General features: G+C 46.7%; 1 protein-coding gene across 1 annotated transcript in view; it reads left to right on the top strand.

The window, feature by feature from the left end:
- Window positions 1–8,709: 8,709 nt before the first annotated feature.
- The window catches only part of SYN2 (synapsin II), a 167,362-nt gene continuing 154,555 nt past the window's right edge, over window positions 8,710–21,516 (top strand). Inside the window, exon 1 of the mRNA XM_064432211.1 lies at window positions 8,710–9,228. Coding sequence (XP_064288281.1) covers window positions 8,861–9,228 — 368 coding nt within the window. The 5' untranslated portion in view covers window positions 8,710–8,860. The remainder of the gene's footprint in view (window positions 9,229–21,516) is intronic.

Below are 21,516 nucleotides of genomic sequence, written 5' to 3'. Positions count from 1 at the left end.
ATAATCAGCTGGTTAGTCCGTCTCTGGGATGCTGCAGGCGAGGCTACAATTCTGGACGGCACGGAAGCGAGGCATTTGGGATCTCTGTCACATGATCCTGTCATTGACCAAGGCATGATGAGGGGGGCTAACCCTCACAGCCTCTGGGCACAGGTCTTGGACAGTGTAGCACGAAGATGCCTGTGTGCCGATGATCTCTACATGCAGCAAACACAGTGGAAGACCATAGAACAAGGGATTCAACACCTGAGAGAAATGGCAGTGGCGGAGATTATCTTCTCAGATGATGTAAACATTGTAAATCCAGACTTGGTACCATGCACATCCGTGACCTGGCAAAAACTGGTACGACTTGGGCCACATGAATATGCTTCTGCTCTAGCTATCATGAAGCAGGATGACAGAGATGAGACCGTGCTTGACATGGCAAAGAAGCTCCGGGCTTATGCAGATGCTGTACATGGCCCCACACATGCCAGAATCGCAGTGGTGGAAACACGTCTGCAGAGATTAGAGGATAAGATAGAGGAGAATCATAAGAAGCTCAGAGAGGAGATTAAAGAGGAATTTCTCCAAATCTTGGCAGTACAGATCAGAGGTTCTGGTACCCAACGCAGATGTTCCCCAGATGGAGAGAGAAGATACACCCCACGAGCTGAGCTGTGGTTCTTTCTGCGCGATTGTGGAGAAAACATGAGGAGATGGGATGGAAAATCCACTGCTGCTCTGGCCCGACGGGTGCGTGAACTGAGGACACAGAGAGGAAGTTCCAAAAGGGAAGCAGCTCCAGTGACCCGTAACCAAGCTGCCAGGTATGATGATGATGGCAATATTTTCTATCCCCTTGAAGGAACCTCCAAGATATATACCCAGGGAAAGAAGGATAACCAGGCTTAGAGGGGCCCTGCCTCTGGCCAGGTAGAGGCTAGGGAAAACCGTGTTTTTTGGACTGTGTGGATTCGTTGGCTGGCACATCGGAACCACAAGAATATAAAGCTTTAGTTGATACTGGTGCGCAGTGCACGTTAATCCCATCAAGACATGTGGGGACAGAATCCGTTTCTATCGCTGGTGTGACAGGGGGATCACAGGATTTCACTTTGGTGGAAGCTGATGTGAGCCTGACTGGGAATGAGTGGAAGAAACATCCTATTGTGACTGGCCCAGAGGCCCCATGTATTTTGGGCACAGATTATCTCCGAAGTGGGCATTTCAAAGACCCAAAAGGACTCAGGTGGGCATTTGGGATAGCAGCTGTAGTGACAGAGGGTGTCCAGCAATTGAATACCTTGCCTGGACTGTCTGAGAATCCATCTACAGTAGGGCTTCTGAAGGGAGAAGAGCAACAGGTACCAATTGCCACTACCACAGTGCATCGTCGACAGTATAGAACCACTCGAGATGCTGTGATTCCCATCCATAAGATGATCCGAGAGCTGGAGAGCCAAGGGTTGGTCAGCAAGACCCACTCACCTTTCAACAGCCCCATCTGGCCTGTGCGTAAATCTGAAGGAGAATGGAGATTGACAGTGGACTACTGTGCATTGAATGAAGTGACTCCATCACTGAGTGCTGCTGTGCCAGACATGTTAGAGCTGCAGTACGAGCTTGAGCCCAAGGCAGCAAAGTGGTATGCCACTATCGATATTGCCAATGTATTTTTCTCCATTCCGCTGGCAGCAGAATGCAGGCCTCAGTTTGCTTTCATGTGGAGGGGAGTGCAGTATACCTGGAACCGACTGCCCCAGGGGTGGAAGCACAGTCCTACCATCTGCCATGGACTGATCCAGAGTACACTAGAAAAGGGAGAGGCTCCAGAACACCTGCAGTACATTGATGACATCATTGTATGGGGGAAGACGGCAGCAGAAGTGTTTGAGAAAGGAGAGAAAATCATCTGGATTCTCCTGAAAGCTGGCTTTGCCATCAAGAAGAGCAAAGTCAAGGGACCTGATCAAGAGATCCAGTTTCTGGGAGTGAAGTGGCAAGACGGACGGTGTCAGATTCCCACTGGTGTCATCAACAAGATCACAGCAATGTCTCCACCATCCAACAAGAAGGAGACACAAGCTTTCCTGGGTGCCATAAGTTTTTGGAGAATGCACATTCCTGAGTACAGTCAGATCGTGAGCCCTCTCTACCTGGTCACCCGTAAGAAGAACACTTCCCACTGGGGCCCTGAGCAGCAACAAGCCTTTTTCCAGATTAAGCAGGAGATCGCTCATGCAGTAGCCCTTGGCCCAGTCAGGACAGGACCAGAGGTGAAGAACATGCTCTACTCTGCAGCCGGGAACCATGGTTTGTCCTGGAGCCTTTGGCAGAACGTGCCTGGGGAGACTCAGGGTCGACCACTGGGATTTTGGAGTCAAAGCCACAGAGGATCTGAATCTAACTACACTCCAACAGAGAAAGAAATCTTGGCTGCCTGTGAAGGAGTCCAAGCTGCCTCAGAAGTGATTGGTACAGAAGCACAACTCCTCCTGGCACCCCGACTACGAGTACTGGGGTGGATGTTTAAAGGCAAGGTTCCTTCCACCCACCATGCCACCAGTGCTACATGGAGCAAGTGGATTGCTCTCATAACACAGCGCGCCCGTATTAGAAAGCTGAATCGCCCTGGGATTCTGGAAATAATTACAAACTGGCCAGAAGGTGAAAACTTCAGTCTCACTGATGAAGAGGAGCAAGAAGTGACACGTGCTGAAGAAGCCCCACCATATAACCAACTGCCACCAGAGGAAACACGCTATGCTCTTTTCACTGATGGTTTCCTGTCACATCATAGGGATGAACCGGAAGTGGAAAGCAGCCATATGGAGCCCCACACGACAGGTGGCAGAGGCCACTGAAGAAGGTGGATCGAGCCAACTGGCAGAACTCAACGCTGTTCAGCTGGCCCTGAACATTGCAGAAAGAGAGAAGTGGCCAAAGCACTATCTCTACACTGATTCATGGATGGTAGCCAACGCTCTGTGAGAATGGCTGGAGAGGTGGAAAGAGGCTAACTGGCAGCGTAGAGAAAAACCAGTTTGGGCTGCTGTAGAGTTTGGGCTGCTGTAGAGTGGAAAGACATCGCTACCAGGGTAGGGAGGCTACCTGTGAAGGTCTGCCATGTAGACGCCCATGTCCCCAAGAGTAGAGCTAATGAGGAGCACCAAAAGAATGAGCAGGTAGACCAGGCTGCAAAGATGGGAGTATCCAAGATAGACCTAGATTGGGAGCACAAGGGAGAGTTATTCCTAGATCGATGGGCCCATGATGCCTCAGGTCATCAGGGTAGAGATGCCACCTATAAGGGGGCACGAGACCGAGGGGTGGATTTAACCATGGACAGTTATGTCTCAGGTTATCCACAACTGTGAGACGTGTGCCATCAAACAGGCCAAGAGGGTGAAGCCCCTATGGTATGGTGGGCGGTGGTCCAAGTACAAGTATGGGGAGGCCTGGCAGATTGACTACATCACACTGCCCCAGACACGCCAAGGCAAGCACTACGTGGTCCCAATGGTAGAAGCCACCACGGGTGGTTGGAAACCTACCCTGTGTCTCATGCTACAGCCCGTAACACCATCCTGGGCCTTGAAAAGCAAGTCCTGTGGAGACATGGTACCCCTGAGAGGATTGAGTCAGACAACGGGACTCATTTCAAGAACAGCCTTATCAGCACCTGGGCCAGAGAACATGGCATTGAGTGGGTGTACCATATCCCCTACCATGCACCAGCTGCGGGCAAAGTGGAAAGGTACAATGGGCTGCTAAAAACCACCTTAAAAGCGTTAGGTGAGGGATCTTTGAAAAATTGGGAGCAGCATCTGGCAAAAGCCACCTCGTTAGTTAATACCCGAGGCTCTACTAACCGAGTGGGCCCTGCCCAATCCGAGCCTTTGCACAGAGTAGATGGAGACAAAGGCTCAGTGGTACATGTCAGGGGTTTGTTAGGGAAGACAGTTTAGATCAACCCTGCCTCGAGTACAGACAAACCCATTCATGGGGTTGTCTTTGCTCAGGGACCAGGTTGCACATGGTGGATAATGCAAAGAGATGGAAGAACACGATGTGTACCTCGAGGAGATCTGATTGTTGGGTGAGAACTATGTATAAATATCACTGTTTGCTGAATGTTACCACCATTGTCTGTGTATAGCTGTATATTAAATGTATAATGTATGTGTTTGTAGAGTTAGAATATATATTAGTTTTAGTAGTAAGCTGACGATATGGGGATAATGGGTGGAATGTCCTGGGTTGACTATATGAAGCTTTTATCCCCAATTGTCTTGTTCTGTTTATACTGAATAATAAGTTTTACACCTTTAAGATTCTCTTCCAGAGAGTGAAGAGGGGAGGGAAGAAGCTGCAGTTTGTTTTCAGACTGCTCTCACTCCTCCACATTCCTGCTCCTGGACTGTGTTGTCTGCGGATGGACAGAGAGCAAGACAGAGCTCTTTTTTTTGCTTTTAGTTAGTTTTATCTGGCTGAGGCAAAGAAGTTCCCTGGACTGTGATTTTTTCCTTTTTTCTTGGACCTGTTCAAGCCTGCTCTGGACTGGACACCCAGAAGAGCACCGGCAGCTCCACCTGTGGCCCCCCTGGCCGGGCCTGGGCCGCGGCGTTTCCAGCACCAGAGACTGATCAGAGACTGAGTGAGCCGAGCTGCAACCTGGGGAGGGGACTGCTCTGAGTTTGCTTTTTTTTGGAGCAGTGAGAAGTTTTATTGTTTAATATTGTTTGGGTTCTGTTGTTTAATAAACAGGTTTCTTTCCACTTTTTCTCCAAGGAGATATTTTCTCCTGAACCAGTTGGGGGCGGAGGGGCCGATTGAATCTGCTTTTGTAGAGGATCCCCTTTGGGGGTTCTCTCCCACATTTGCCCTGAACCAGGATGCCCCTCTCCTGCAGCAGGAGCTCACCCTGTTCAAAGCTTGCAGGGGTAAAAGTGTGGTCACTAATGAAGGATGATTTATGAAATAATCTGTCCTGGGCTGTCCAGGTGAGCTTTCATGGAGTGCTGAGCACAGGGGATGTCTAATGCTGTATAAATTTTGCTGGTTCTCCTCCAGGAGCACTACCATCATTCAGGAAATGACCACCTGACAAAAGCCTAACTTTGGTTAATTGTGTTCCCTGATGATGTTCATCCACCAGAGGGTGAGATCCTGGGCTGGGGCTGGTTTGTGTCCTCTGGGAGCAGTGAGGAGCCGTGCCTCACTCTGACCTGGTGCTGTCACACCCTCAGAGGCTCCAGCTGCTCCTCTGCCACCGAGGCTGAGCCAGAGCCAGGGAGACCAGAAATAGAGAGCTGGCAGGTTTTTGCTTCAGGGCCACTGTAACAGCAGGAGAATTCACTGAAGTGTCTAATGAAACTCACTGAAAGAGTGCACCTGAGGATGCTTCACCCTTTCCTTCTCTCCTCCTCCCAGTTTGTCAACACAACTAATCACAAGTCATTTGATTTCTTTCAGCATTTTGATTTCAGTGGTAGGAAACAAAACTGGATTTGAGATTGCTGTTGTGTTCTCTCCTTTGATATTGAGCCTTCCTGTCATTTAACATGCCAGCAATTCAGCATTCTCACTTATTGAATTACCTCACAAATGTGCTGTGAATGGTTCAAGCATCACAAACAGCAGTTTGGACCCAAAAAAATGCCATTTGTTCTTTTTCAGGCATAGGTTTATGTGCTATTAAATTCATCAAGCTCCCTGTAATATCTACTGATACTCCTTCAACAAAGCTTCCCTCCCAGCAACAGCAGTGCTTCACAAAGATCTCTGCATTTTGGTTGTTCTGCATTAAAAATCAAATTTTTGACACTTCCACCAAGTTCAGTTGCCATTTGCCTTGGTGCAGATTTGGATTTAAGGTTGCTACAATGCTCTACAAGATGTTTTAGAACCCCTCTGACTCTGGCATTTGAGAATGATGGATATTTTAAAAGATTTTTTCAGTGTAGTGGTGGCAATGTAAGGAGGGAAATTAAAAATCAACCAGCAATCAAACTCCACAAAATCCCCCTGGGAAGTTGCTCATAGAAAAGGGCCAATAGATTCAAAGTGCATAAAGTGTGTGAGGTGGGAAATCCTATTTATTTTATATAGCCATGACATCTTCAGAGTGCACAGGGTGGGTGAGCAGGGCTCCTGCTACTCACCCAAACATCCAGGAGTGAGAGAAACCACCGTGGGCAACTGTTTTGAAGGGTCTGCTAGCCATGGTTCCAGCCAGAATCACTCCTTCAAACCTAAAAGCAAATGTTGAGACTGTGCAAAAAAATACCTCAGACAGAAATTAGGTTTCATCACCAAGAAAACAAGTTTTCCACAGAAATATGCAAGCAGGGCCAGATCTTGTGTCACTGCCATCCAAGCAGGACAACCACTCTGTTTAATCTTCTCCTGGAGTTTGTTTCACAGCAATGGGACCTGACACTCAGAGTGCTCCCAGCATTTCTGGTGGCCACGGGCACCTGGTGGCCACACAGAGAGCTCAGCTGGCACTGGAGGTGCCTTTCAGCCCTGCAGGAGGGACCTGGCAAATCTGCTAACCTGTTAAAATGTTAACCTCTTAACCTGTTAACCTGTTAAAATGTTAACCTCTTAACCTGTTAACCTGTTAAAATGTTAGGCTGTTAACCTGTTAACCTGTGTCCAGGAAAATGGAACTCTCATCCTGCTGTGAGGAATTTGGTCTGAGTGAGCCAAAACACCCAGAAATGCCCTCAGGACAATAAGCAGGTCCTGAGTCTGTACAGGAAGCAGTGTGTCCAAACAGAGGGTGTTTTTATATGATCACCCCTCTATCTGGAACAGCAATTTAACAGATATTAAAATATCATTTATCTGTATATATAATTTGTCTCCCAGTGTGTCCATGGTGTTTAAATTACAACCATCACCTACTAGCCCTGGTGTTTTATTTGGTTTTGTCATTCTGTAGTACATAAATATTTCTAAATCCAACCCTTAATTAAAGAATCCTGCACAGTTCTACCTTACAACGTGTAAAATTCAAACTGTGGATGTGTTAGCACCCAGGATTTTATTAAAATTCTAACTTTAAAAGAAGCTGTTGCATGGATTTACTGTGTTTATTATTAGAGCACCCGTTCCACTCTATATGGCCTGTACAGATCAGCAGCCAAATGAGTTGTGATTGTGTGTATTTTGGATAAAAGGATAAGGGCTGGGCTATGTGTTTTATGTTACACACAGAGCTTATCCCAAAACTCTGGGGAAACAGCAGTACAATTACTCTGAAAGAAAGCCTGGTGGGAAAAGCACCCAAATTCTGGTGACAAGGTCAAATTGCTTGAAGATACACAGCACCCCTTCCTCAAACGATTTCTGACATAAAGCAGTGCGGGGGGCTGTGATTACAGAGGTTTTGGTAAAATCTGGGGGAATGAAAGTGCGGCTCTGGCTGCTCCTGCTCACAGCCACCGCTTGCGACAGGAGCAGTGACCTGCTCGGGCTGGAGCTGTCCCGGGATGTTCTGGATGGAGCTGTCCCGGGATGCTCGGGGTGGAGCTGTCCCGGGATGCTCGGGGTGGAGCTGTCCCGGGATGTTCTGGATGGAGCTGTCCCGGGATGCTCGGGGTGGAGCTGTCCCGGGATGCTCGGGCTGGAGCTGTCCCGGGATGCTCTGGATGGAGCTGTCCAGGGGATGCGCTGCAGGAGCAGTGCCCCGAGCCAGCGCGGAGCTGTCCCCAGCGCTGAGCACGGCGGGGCTGCTGTGCCAGGGGGAAACAAGGGGGCCCTTGTTGTGCCAGCTGGACACACAGACACACACAGTCACACACAGCCACACACAGCCACACACAGCCACACACAGCCACACACAGCCACACACAGTCACACACAGCCACACACAGGCACACATTGACACACAGCCACACACAGCCACACACAGCCACACACAGTCACACACAGCCACACACAGCCACACACAGCCACACACAGCCACACACAGTCACACACAGCCACACACAGGCACACATTGACACACAGCCACACACAGCCACACACAGCCACACACAGCCACACACAGTCACACACAGCCACACACAGGCACACATTGACACACAGCCACACACAGGCACACACAGCCACACACAGGCACACACAGGCACACAGAGTCACACACAGTCACACACAGCCACACAGCCACACACAGCCACACACAGCCACACACAGCCACACACAGCCACACACAGTCGCACACATTGACACACTCCATCCCCGCGCTGACTGTGGCCTGTCCCCATCCCTGTCTGCATTGCTGTCTCCTCCCTGTCCCCATCGTTTCCCCATCCCCATCCCATCTCTATTCCATCTCTGTTGCCATTGTTGCCCTCATCCCTGTCCCCATCCTCATCCCTGTCCCATCCCCATCCCATCCCAGTCCCCATAGCCTCCCCAGCCCCATCCTCATCTCATCCCCATCCCCATCCCATCCCTGTCCCTGTCCCATCCCTGTCGCTGTCCCAGTCCCCTCCCTGTCCCCATCCCCATCCCCATCCCCATCCCCATCCCCATCCCATCCCATCCCATCCCATCCCATCCCATCCCATCCCATCCCATCCCATCCCATCCCATCCCATCCCATCCCATCCCCTCCCTGTCCCCTCCCTGTCCCCGCCCGCCCCGCGGCCGCCCTCTGCCGGCGGGCGGGGGCAGCGCAGGGGCAGCGCAGAGCGGCGGGCGCACGGAGCGCGGAGCGCGGCGCACAGAGCGCGGAGCGCGGCGCACGGAGCGCGGAGCGCGGCGCACGGAGCGCGGAGCGCGGCGCACAGAGCGCGGAGCGCTGCCGCCGGCGCATCGCACAGCCCGCTCCCGGCCTCGCCGCAGCCCCCCGCCCGGCCAGATGATGAACTTTCTGCGGCGCAGGCTCTCGGACAGCAGCTTCATCGCCAACCTGCCCAATGGCTACATGACCGACCTGCAGCGGCCGGAGCCGCAGCAGCCGCCGCCGCCGCCGCCTTCCGCGGGCTCCTCGGCCCCCGCCTCGGGCTCGCCGGCCGCGGAGCGCCGGCAGCCGCCGCAGCCCGCGCCCCCCCAGCAGCAGCAGCCGCCGCAGCAGTCGGCGGGCAGCAGCTTCTTCAGCTCGCTCTCCAACGCCGTGAAGCAGACGGCGGCCTCGGCCGGGCTGGTGGACGCGTCCGCCGCCGTCTCCGCCGCTGTCGGCAGAAAGTTCAAGCTGCTCCTGGTCATCGACGAGCCGCACACGGACTGGTAGGTGCCCCCCCCCGCATGCCTCTGCATCATCATCATCATCATCACCATCATCATCATCATCTTCCTCCGTCCTCCCCGCGGTGCCCCCGGCAGGTGCGGCTCACCTGGGGCAGAGCCCCCGCACCGGCCCCGCCGAGGGGCTGGAGCGCAGCCTCACGGGCTGGGAGATGGAGCAAAAAAAAAAACCCCAAAAAACAACCCCAGCGAGCCTGGAGCGCCTGCCTAGCCGTGAAATCTGCTTCCCTTCACAACACTAAATAAAACATGTATAGCGCCCTGACCAAGCATATCCTGCGCTCTCTGGGGAAGGACAGAACCCGTGTGTAGGGGCAGGTTGGATCTGGGTGCCCTGGGCAGGGATTGCTGTGCGGAGCTGCTGTGGCGGCGGCGTGGCGTGTGTTAATCCGTGTTTACGAGCCGGTTTGTTTTCACGCAGCTCCCGCTGCTCTGTGGCACTCGGGTGAAGGTCCTGCGGGATGCCGGGCACCAGCCCTGGCTCTGCCCTAGCTCCGGGAATTCCTGCCGCGGGCTTCATTAACAGCCCCGGTTCTGCCCCAGCTCCGGGAATTCCTGCTTCATTAACCCGGCCGGTTTTATTTGGGCTGCGTGTTTGGCTCCCGCTGGTAGCATGAAAAACGTGGGGTTCTCCAAGCGTGGGACTTGGCCACCAGCGTGCCCGGCTGGTAGAGCAGCAGAGGTTATGGCTGTTGCAGACCTGTCTGCACTGCTGGATGCTGTGCTCTAGAGCAAGGACATCTTCCCATCCATCCCTCGCTAACTTGTGTGTTTGCACATAGAGCTGACAATCCGCTCGTTCGCTGGTGCTAATTACAGTGCAGAAGGTCTCAGCAGCGCCTTAAAATAATGCAGAGTAAAACAAGTCTGGTTTTGTGACGCTGAGATCACCCGGTAATGGATTGTGGGTTTAGGGTTTTATTCTCAGCGTCTCGAATTTACAGCCTTGCTGTCTGTCTGGGCTCGTGCAGTGCTGTGATCTGATCCAGTTTGCTTTAAAAATGGTACTCTAATAAAATACTTGGAACGAAAATTGAAGACTTTAACTATAGCAGATACATTATTTCTGTTAAGATAACATTACCTGTTACATTTTCCAGGATTTTTCTTCTGTCTGGTTTTGTGGTTGGTTGGGGGGGGTGGTTTTCTTTTTTCTTTTTTTTTTTTTTTTCTTTTTGAAAAAACAAGGTGGTTGTATCAAGCAGACTGAGGCAGCCTCTGTAGCTACGTCATGGAGATGCATCCATGGACACTGCTCCCTGCCTTGCAGAAACATCTCTTTATTTCATATTCTAGAGTGCACAGCTCTCTGCCTGATACATTCAATAACTGTATTTGCCCATAAGATTTCTTTCTGGGAGATTTCTCTGTGCTTACTGGAGCCAGTCTGAGTATTTTGAAGGTGGTTTTCCATACGTGGTTCACATACCTAATAAATGCACCCCAAATCAGCACAATCCGTGGGCAAAGCTTTCAAAGCCCTGCACGGGGAGTTCCCCCTGGAGCACTCCAGGTAGGAGCCTCACACATCTACACAAGGTTACTCATGCCTGCTTGCTTTTGCCTTTTTTTTTTTCTCCCCCTCGTAGTATGTGACATGGATACATAGTAGTTTTAGAAAAACCAGTTTGTTGTTGTACTGGCTCTTTCCTTTTCCAGGAATCAGTTGTTTTGTAGCAGATTTTGAAATATATTCTGAAAAATTATATATCCGACCCTTGTGAGCCCCTTCCGACTCCAGAGATGTGTGAATTCTGATAATTCATGCAGAGGAGTTTGTCCATACCTTGGGAAGTACGGATCTCCATGCACTGATCTGCTGGGGGATTTGACTCTGCGGGCTAAAATGGAACATGGGTTGTAATTTGGCAAGGCAGAGAAAGGTTGGGAGGGGCAGCAGGTGAGTGCCAGTGGCTCTGGGCACCCCCAGCTCCCCGGGCTGTGCTGCAAGGGGAGGCTGGCACAGCTCTGTCATGTGATGCTCCGAGCAAACCCCGTCAATAACAGCAGGAGCAGCAGCACAGCATCCCTGAGCCTCCAGGAACCCGCCCGGCTGCTGGGCTCTGGTCCTCACAGGAGGATCAGGTGCCTGGCCTCTGGTTTCGTGGTGTTTTGAGTGCGCTGTGTTTGTTTGCCTTAAATTGAAACCATGTATATTGCTTGTGGGTTGCAGGCTCGATAGAAACCCAAGGGTTTCAGTCTGGATCACTGAAATCTCACTGGTTCAGTACTCTCTCCTCAGCAAGGGCCAGAGCAAACATCAACCTTTCTCTGTCAGCAAAGACAGAAACCCTGGCATAAAGGGACCCTTTCTCTTACCCCTGGCATAAAGAGATGCTTTATTCCCAATATATTTTATTTCTGTGGGAGGTTGACTCGTACTTCAAGTCTAGGATCCAGTAACCCAACGTTGTTGTTGCTCGTGGAATCACTTGGGATATCCTACCTAGATCCAAATCCCAGCTGTTGCTGGCATTTTATAATCTTGATCTCAGTGATATCTTTCCTCCATTTGCCATAAGAGGTTTGTCCTATTGAAAGTCTTGAAAATCTCCATTTCAATTACTTTATTTTTATGGCAGGGGACAGGGGAAAATTGGGAGAATTGGCTTATCTGTACTAATGCACTGTGTCAAAGCCCCCTCCTTTCTCAGTCCAGGCTGTGTTAGAGCTGTAAAGGATAATTCTTTTCCTACAGGTGCTTTGGAGTGTCCCAACCACATTTAGTGGTCGTGCTTCTCCTGAAGGCAGGGCTGTAAAAAAAGCTGATTTTCCACCAACCTTGTTGGCAAGAGAAGGGACAAATTGAAAATAGGCTAAAGGTTTAGTCAATAAATCCATGGCAAGGGACCTTGGTTGGTTCTGGTTCTCATGGGAGACTTTCTCCTGGTCTCTTTGTACAGTAAATGACCCTCTGGCCCACAGGTGGAAGCAAATAGCCAGCAACCATTTCCCCCAGTTATCCTGGAAATTTCCTCTCATTCCAGAACAGCACCACAAGTGCAAACCCTTCCAGTGGACCAGCACTGTTAATTTGTATACATTTACATAAAGGCATTGGAAAAGCTGATTTATTTCCAGGCCTGCTCTTTATGCACTGGGGTGTGATGTCCTTTCCTTCTGCAGCTGCACCTGGAGCAGACATTTCCATACCTGACCTGCAGGATGAGTTCCCACAGCTGGTGGAGGGTTTTGGGCTGCAGTGGGAATGAGTCTGATGCTCCACGGAGCTGCAGGGGAGGGCAGAGCCTCAAGAACCATTTGTGAGGTTTAATGGTGATTGGATGTGACAGATTTCCATGGCTGTTCCACAGCTTTGAGGAGCTTTGAGCTGTTTTACAAATGGAGGAAACTAAGGAGTGAAATCATTTGTTCAAGGTCATCCAAGCCACCACTGGCAGAGCTAAATTAAACCTAGACAGCTTGCTTCAACTTCTCTTTTGTTTCTGCATTGTGTCCAGAATTTCAGCAAGATAGGTTTATTTAGAAATGGTTAAAATAGGTTTATTTTTAATTCCCTCAGGAAATAACAATTTTGTTCTGTACAAAAACAGTCCTGAATATTCAGTGCTGAACAAGCAGCTGATGAGAGGCCATACATCACTGGCAAGGGGCCAAGGTGCTGTGTATAGATTATTATCTTTATTAAAAACTTATGTATAAGGTTCATAAAGCTGCTTCAATACTGAAAACTAATCATCACTGAGTGTGTCCTGTCCTTTAAAGCTTGAACATAAGTCTTGTTGGCAGCAGCAATAAAATTATAAAAAGAACGAAGCTGGGAAATTTTGTTTGTGGGGTTTTTTTTTAAGCACAGATCTGGTTGTAAGTATCAGTACCTTTTTTTTTTTTTTCACAGACAATTACACATTTCACTTCATGTTTACTGCCTGAGCAGTTACTCAGCTTGTGACAGGCTCCAGAGATAAACCCCAAGTGGCTGGGACAAATGCTAAATGAAGAGCAAACTTTCTGGTTTAAAATTACCAAGTCATTTATGGGCCAACATTGCTCATCAGAAATAGTTTCAATATGAACACAGTGCAGAAAAGATTGCTTGATGACACAAACATTTCACGAAGTGAGCAGTGTGAGTTTTTCAGGGTTTGATTTTTGTTTGGGGTTTTATTTTGTTCACTGGAAGGTGGAAACCAGTTCAAATTAAAACTGTGTGTGATGTTGTTTTGTGTAACTACCAAACGTGCATGAACACACTACAATGACAATTTCACTGTAGTTTTTCTGTTCATTAGGGATGGCTCAATTGTGCATGACTAATTAGCAGTCCCTAACTCCAACTGGCCCAGAATTCTCATGTATTTAGTTGTAACATGTTGATTTAGGAGCTGCAGCTTTCATTTCATTCAGTGCAAGCCTTCAGTTTCCCGAATTTAGAAGGCATCACTTGATTTGAATAATGCATGAAGGAGGGGACTGCTCTGCCAGAGCACTCTCCAGCCCTTTGGGATGCTCTGGAGGAGAAAAACCTCCCTGCAGCCTCCAGGATGGCACAGGTCTCTGCCACCAGCAGAAAGTCCAGAACCAGGTGGGAAATGGGGAGGGAAACCCAGTTTGGGACAAAAGTGGAGCTGGTGGAGGGGATGGAAGGGATTCCTTGGCAGGTGGGATGTGAAGGTGGGAGGTGTTGGGGACAAATCCAGCAGTGCTGTAGAGGAGGGAGGAGGTTTTTAAAGGGTCTCTGCTCTCAAGACTTCGACCAAATGGCCAAATGTGGAGTGTAAAAAAAAGATAATCTTATCAAAATGTAAAATATAATCTTACCAATATGTATATTTTATATGGGGAGAAAAATCACATACTAAATCATCTTTATTCATTTAAAATGCCCTTTGCAACAAGAAACTCTTGATATTAAAGGAAAACAACCTTGCCTTTGGTATAACACTGTCACAGTTCAAGGAGGCAACAGGTTCCTTAAAACCTCTGAAACTGAGCAAGAGTGACCAAGGTTTTACTGTAGTTTCTCTCTGATTTTTGCTTCATTTGAAAATTTCACATTTCAAAATGATCTTTGTGAGCCATTTCAGTCTCACTCGAGCTGTGGCCTTTGGAGTGGGCTCCCAGCCCTCCAAAAAGGAGCTGGCCAGCAGCTTTTGCATGAGGCCAGTGTGTGCTTCTTCCAAGCAGGTAATTGGTAATTAGATCAGCCCTGCTTGCCAGCACGGCCTGCAGCTCCCAGCTCTGCATTAAGGGTTCTCTGCCTCTGCAATCCAAATAAAAACACAATTAAAGGAGAGATGCAGGCACAAACAGCACATCTCTGCAGCCTGGGAGGGCTCAGCAGGAATCCACGAGGGTTTCTGCAGTTTCATCCTCAGCTCTGCCTCCTCAGCCACTGCAAGAGGTGTTCCAAGGGGTAAAACAGCTCATGGGCCTTGACACTGCTTCTTTGTCCATGTTTTCAGTATTAATTCCACACTGGGCAAGGGCTGGAGGAGCAGGGCGTGCAGCTGAGCTAACTGAAGTATGGAAGGTGTTAAATCTGAATTTTTGGGTACAGCAACCTCACCCAAGCTGTGTTTTGTGTGTTTCATTTCAAAGTATGGAAGGTGTTTAACCCGAATTTGTGTGTACAGCAACTTTACCCAAACAGTGTTTCATGGGTTTCATTTTGAAGCATGGAACATGTTAAATCTGAATTTGTGTGTACAGCAACCTCACCCAAGCTGTGTTCCATGTCTGCTCTCCCAGCAGCCAGCTGGTGCAGCACCAGACAATGTCTGTGCTGGTATTTTAAGATGATCTAAGAAAGGAAATTGCTGGGGCTTTTTTCTGTTTATCTGCAGTTCTGTCATGTGTAGTACTTGGCTATGTTGGTATAAATAGGCAAACACAGTATGTGAGAGAGATTACCTTTTTGACAAGATAGAAAATGAGAACAAAATCCCTCAATGGAAAACACTTTCCCCTCCATACCCTCTGTGTTGCTCTATCTAAATCAGCTCTTGCAAGCTCTGATGCTATTTTAGGCAGCTGAGTGTAAATGAGATGCTGGCCACAAATTTGGGCAGATTGTGGTGTCACCCCCATCCCATCCCATCCCATCCCATCCCATCCCATCCCATCCCATCCCATCCCATCCCATCCCATCCCATCCCATCCCATCCCATCCATCCATCCATCCATCCATCCATCCATCCATCCATCCATCCATCCATCCCAGTCCCCTGTGCTCAGGATCCAAGTGATCTTTTTCTTTTTTCCTGTCTTTAAGAGACACTAGAAATGCCTCTGAACCCCAGTGAAAGCTGTGGTAACACGTTTGGTTGAATGGGTAACATTAGAGAAAAAAAATTGCCAACGTTTTCCTTTAAAGTTTGCCTTCAGAGAAAGGAAATGGAAAAATTGGCAAAAAATAATGAATTTTAGGGAGGTACATTTCAAAGTAATGAGACTGAGGTGAGAGATGAAAGGAGTGACAAATTGCTTGGTAGACTGTGGAAACCCATGAAATAAGAAGTTCTACTTGTAACCTATTCGGAATTTGATAATGGCTTGCCAGTAACAAATTGTAACCTGTTGAAATAGGAAAGGCGTGGAACAAAAGGGTGTTAAAAACTGTAACATTAGATATTTTATTCCTCATATTGCAAAAATGTATGTAGAGGATTTCCTGTTTTATATGGTGGGGATTTGCCATTGTGTGAACACTGCAGGACACTGGAAAAGCCTGGAAGCATGTTTCCCCAAAAGATTGATGCTAAATATTCCCACAGGAGTTTCTAAAAGTAGTGACTTCATTTTATGCAGTTTTAGTACCCAATTCTTAATAGCACCATGTGAGTGACCCACAGAAATATCATATCCAGTATCACATCATTATATCCCATTAGGAATGCTTTAAACTACAGAAATCTGCTTTAATACCACTGAAAGGAATGATGTTTGGGGTGGTTGTACATTTATAAAGAAGGTACACTGCAATCTGCGTTTAAAGATGTGATGAGGCTTCAGTGAAAATCCGTGTTTGAGTATAAACTTGTGTCTGAGGAAGGGAATAACAAATGCAGGCAGCCAGGTTTGGGTACTGAACCTCCACAGAAGGAATTTGGACCTGCTTGGCTGAACACAGCAGCAAAGGGTAATTACAGGCAGGTGCAAAAATTGTCAAGAATGGAAAAGAGTAAATTGGCAGAGAAAGCAACATTGTAGATGACAAAAAGCAAAGCCATGAATTATGAAGTAAAATGTTACCTGCAGTAATGACATTGCTTCCAAAGAGGAGCAGCTTACATTGTGGAGTGCCAGAAATGTGCAGTGAGGTGATAAAACTTCCCAGACACCGTGGGTGGGAGGGCAGCCTCAGCCCTGGCTCTGCAGTGAAAACTCCTTGCTTGGTTGCACTGCTGCTTCTGCTAATTAAACAGCTTTATCTGTGCCCAGTCACACTCAGGGAGCTCAGTGCTCTCAGGCTGGCAGGGACAGCTGCAGACTGCTTCAGCTTTGGGCAAAAAGTGCAAAGATTTTGTCCTTTTTTCCTCCTTCATTGTCCCCACAGGTTGTCCCTCCCTGGCTGACACACAAATATGAATAAACAGATTCCTAACAAACAGCTGGTGTGATGCCTTTTGGGGCTGCCTAAAACCAGAGGCCAGTCAGAATTAAGGGAATAAAAAGCAGTTCTGTTTATTGAGGAGCCTTCAAGTACATTTTGGGCAGAATGAAATCCCCCAGAGTCTTCACCCAAAAATAGCTGATGGGTCAGGGGTTTTCACACTTTTATAAGTTTGGTCCATTTGCACATTGGGGGTTCATCTGCCCATTCCAGCTCCAGGTAATGAAGTCATTGACCCCAGGTTTGCTCCCCCAAGTCCCTTTTGTTCCCATCTCTGGGGCCTGAGGCAGTGAGGTGTCCTTGATTGCCAGGCCTGGAGAGGAATTGTTGTGTCTGCCCAAAATGGGAAAGCTGCAGCTGCCCCTGTGTGTGGGGTTTGGAGTTCTACACTAAAGAACTGCAGGAGTACAAATAGATGGAAAACACACAAGGTAAAATCCTAAAGCATCAGGTGGCTGAGGTCAAATCCTTCTTCATACTTTTGAAGCTGAAGTGGTAGAAGTGTTTAATTCAGAGGGCACAGAATGTTGAGTCCTGGTGTCCTGCAGAGCCCAGGTGTCTCAGGCAGTGCTGGGTTCTGAGGGCACCCAGCTCAGCTCCAGCTGTGCCCGGGAATGCTCAGGGCTCTGTGGGATCCTGCTGGACCCCGGCTGCCCATCTCCTGCTGCCAGGGCACAGCTGCTCGCTGCTGGAATGCAGATGGAGCTGGGATCCCTTGAATTCAGGGGCTGCTCCAGCCCTGTGTGTGCACAGCTCCGTGCCTGACCTCACGTTTGTTCTGTTTGACCTCGTTTCTTCTTTATTCCTTCTGATTTCTTACTAATAAAACTGATTATAATTCCACTGAAACAGCCCAGATTTAGAGGATTAAACTCCAATATGAGATCAGTGCCAGTCTCTTAAGGCTCACGTGTGCTCAGGGAGACAGGATGGTTCTGGAGAGGAACATTCTGCATTATTTCACTACCTCTCAGTTTCTTTCAGTGGTTTCTTCTGCACTGAGGATCATTGCCAAGGAAAGCTTTCTATGTATACACACACTTCAGTATTGAGAAGGTCTTAAAAGATGTTAAAGGTTTCTAAATTAATATTAGAAAAGCCATCATACCAATTTTGTAATTCTGAAACTATGATAAACAGGTTAATCATAAAATATGATAAATACATCCAATTCCACTGAGTGGCAATATGGTTTCATAGTGTGCTGTGAGTGCAGAACTTGTTTTACTCAAGATTTGTTGTCTCAGCCATCTACTAATAATATATATATATACAAATATATAAAATTATATATCTATATATAATTATACCTATATTTTATATATATATATATATAAAATATCTATTTATATAAGTCAAATTTCTTTCCTTGTGCTCTTGCTGTCTGTATGAAATTCTCCTCTTTTCCTCTTCCTGTTCCTCTTCCTGTTCCTCTTCAACAGAATTTATCCAAGATAAAATGCCAGTGCTCCTAATTCATTAAAATATTTATAAGAATCTGCTATCACCACACATTCATGCTGCTCTTTATCCCAATATCTACTCCTTCCTTAAAGCCCAACTGACTTTCCAGATTCCCTGTGCTGATCTTGGTGTTTAAAAAGAATCAAACTAAGGAAAGATGTGTATGGTACATACATTTTGATATCAAGGTTAATAAAAATCCTAGGGATACTTTTAATGAGGAAAAATTATTTACTGAGCCTCTGTTTTTGACAGATAACCAAAGGTAATTTTCCTGAGTCTTTTGTGGCTGTTCTATACAGTATATATCAATAAATGACAAGTGTTTGTGATAGGCCTTTTAAAGTGTGTGTGTGTGTCTGTAGTCATTTACATCTTTGGGAGAAGAATTTGTAGGAATTTTCACTGGTGAGTTTCACTTCACTGTCCAGTGTGGTGGTTTTAGTTTGAAACAGGGTAGAAATACTAATTCTGTGTAGTGGTTTTGATTTGCTAATTTGAGATTTTGTTAATTTTGAGATTTCTTGGTTAAAGAATGTGGTGGCTTTGGTGTAGGTTAATTACTAATGTGCTTAATTCTTGTTGTGAGATAGGATTTGGAGAAAGTTAAAGTAGGCTTAAAACTTTAAAAGGATAGAAACAAAAATTTATTAACAGTAATTGAAAGAAAGGGTAATAGGAATTGGAATAAAACCTTTAGAATAGCTTTGGTTTTTTGTGGCTGTTCCATACAGTATACATCAATAAATGACAAGTGTTTGTAATTGGCCTTTTGAAATGTGTTTGTGTGAGTGTAGCCATGCACATCTGTATGTAGAAGGGTTTTTTGGGAGAAGAATTTGTGGGAATTTTCACTGGTGGATGCTGTCCAGATAGAAAGTAGTCCATGGCTGCAGTTTTCTTGCACTGGAATAAAAGGAAGCTCCTCCATGGTGCCACTGAAAAGTCACTCAGGTGTTTTGAAGACAGATCTCATGAGCATCTATTGTGTGGGTTACAGTGCAGAAATTATGGGATGTAGTTGCTCAGGATTTGTGTCAGGCTGTTCTCTGCCTAAATTCTTTCAGTTTGACCCGTGGCCTAGGATTTTTGTGCTGATTAATTTTCTTGCTAAGGAAGAAATGTCTGATGTGGACCAGCAATAATTCAATATACACAGGGGTAAGATTAACTGCCTTGGCAATAGTAATACATGGGAGGAGCCAAGAGAGACACTGATAGAAAGTATAATTAATGTGCATTATTGTTTACATCATTTCTACTCCAATCCCTTCCACTGGCTTGATGAGTTCTTACAGCAGTGCTTTTCTGTTTAGTTTTGCAGTTGTTTTGTTCTTTTATTTGCTAGAAGGCCTTTCCAAAAAATCAGGCAGCAAATGGAGCTTTGGGGTTATTGCTTGGTGGGTTTCTTTTCTGTTTTCTTTTTTTTCCCCCCTGAATATTATGACCCGTTATAAATGTCTTTTCCAGCTCCCAGCTCCTTGGCTGTTGGGCTGTGCAGTGATGACAAATCAGCTCCTAAGTGGCCATCAGAGAAAAACACACCTGCACAGGGAAGGAGATGGCAGAGTGTGATTGTTATTGCCCAAATCCCGTGGTGATGGTGTCCCTGTGTTTCAGGAACAGCTCTCAGCTGGTTTTCACCATGGAATAAACACACCAGGTGCTGTTCTCCTGAAATCCAGACTCTGTGTGACTCCATGTGGTAACAACAGAATGAAATCTCGATTTCCTCCTTTGCTGGGCTTGTCACTGGGCTGGTGGGGGCTTTCCCTGAGTGTTTGTCTGTCACTTCTGGCTGGGTGATCCAGAACAGGGAATTTCTGATGCTGTCTGAGGAACTGAATTCCAGCAATGGTTTCTGCCTTCTGAAAAACACGTGGCAAACTGCTCTGTCTGTCTGTCTGTCAAGATGGGATGGAGACTTTGTGCATGTAACTCTTTAACAAACACCAGTGTAAGGCTTAAAGCACATTGCTTCATTTCAAGGATTGTTGCAGTTTGGGAATTTTCAACTGAGTGTTTGAAAGGAAGCAAACCTAATTGGTGTCAGGAAAATGTTTCTTTTTGAGGGATGAGCAATACTTCTAAAAGTCACTTTTGTATTTCTTTAATTAGTCTGTGTTTTAGAGTAGTTTTTTTGATAGATTACTGAAATTCTTTAGATCTAGACACTGGACTCCTCAAGATGAAAACAGAATATTTTCACTTCGAGGGCTTCAGCAAATAACTTTCATGTTGGAAAATAGGATTATGTGTAAAACATAATCAAAGTTAATGATGTTAATCAGCAAAAGCAGCTGTTGTAAAGTATCAAAGTCCCCATCTCTGCTGCACCAGGGCTGGAGTGCTGTGCTGCTAATCTTTTTAACACACACAACTAATTTCATTTGGGGCCAGAAGCAGCTTAATCTGCACATGTGTAAAAGTGTGTGCACATCTCTGCCTGTCTGCAGTAATCCAGGAGCATTTTCCTGACAGAGCTGTGCAAGGCATAAAATTATTCTGCATAATGAGGACAAATTCCTCAGTTTTGTCTGAAACATTGCCTGGAAACTCAGGGTAAAAATCTGTGGCTGTAGGACCAGCAGAAGTTCTGCATGTCTGTAAATGGAAAACAAATTGATTAGAAACAGCTCTGATCAGATTGTTAAAATTATAAATATTCAGTCATCTTTAATACCCTCTCAAAAAAAATCTCTATTTAGATTCCAGTGCACAGGACCTGCCTGTGTAGATTCTTTTATTGTATTCAGATGAAATAAGGTTTTTTCTGTCCAACCTCAAATTAAACTGATGCACAGTTACTGCCTTTTACAATTCTCTGTGTTAGCTGTCCCCACTAATACTGCTGCACATTTTGAGTCAGTGTGCAGTCACTTAACCATGTTAAAACTAAATACAGCAGACTTCAAGAATTATCTAAAGGTTGAAATTTTTGCTTTAAAAGAATATTTCAGAACTTGCTTTTGCTTGAATCAGTCATTACTGGAACCTTTTGGAAAGGGCGAAGAAGAAAAATCCAAGTATATGAAGTTTCCATGTCGTTGTCTTTTTTAATTAAAAACTTCTAATCTGGCTCTTTGTGTTGAAACCAAAATAGAACATTCAGGGTGAAATTACTGTGGAGGCTTGGAGGTGGCAGTGAAAGGCACTAAACAGTGATTAGGCATGTTCTGCTCACAATTCCTGTGTTTATTTACTCTTGTATTGTTTCCACATGAGCAGTG

The sequence above is a fragment of the Passer domesticus genome, chromosome 9 (genome assembly GCF_036417665.1).
Source record: "Passer domesticus isolate bPasDom1 chromosome 9, bPasDom1.hap1, whole genome shotgun sequence".
In the NCBI taxonomy this organism is placed as follows: domain Eukaryota; kingdom Metazoa; phylum Chordata; class Aves; order Passeriformes; family Passeridae; genus Passer; species Passer domesticus.
The sequence above is the reverse complement of the archived record's forward strand: the minus strand, read 5'-3'. Positions and strand labels throughout refer to the sequence as shown.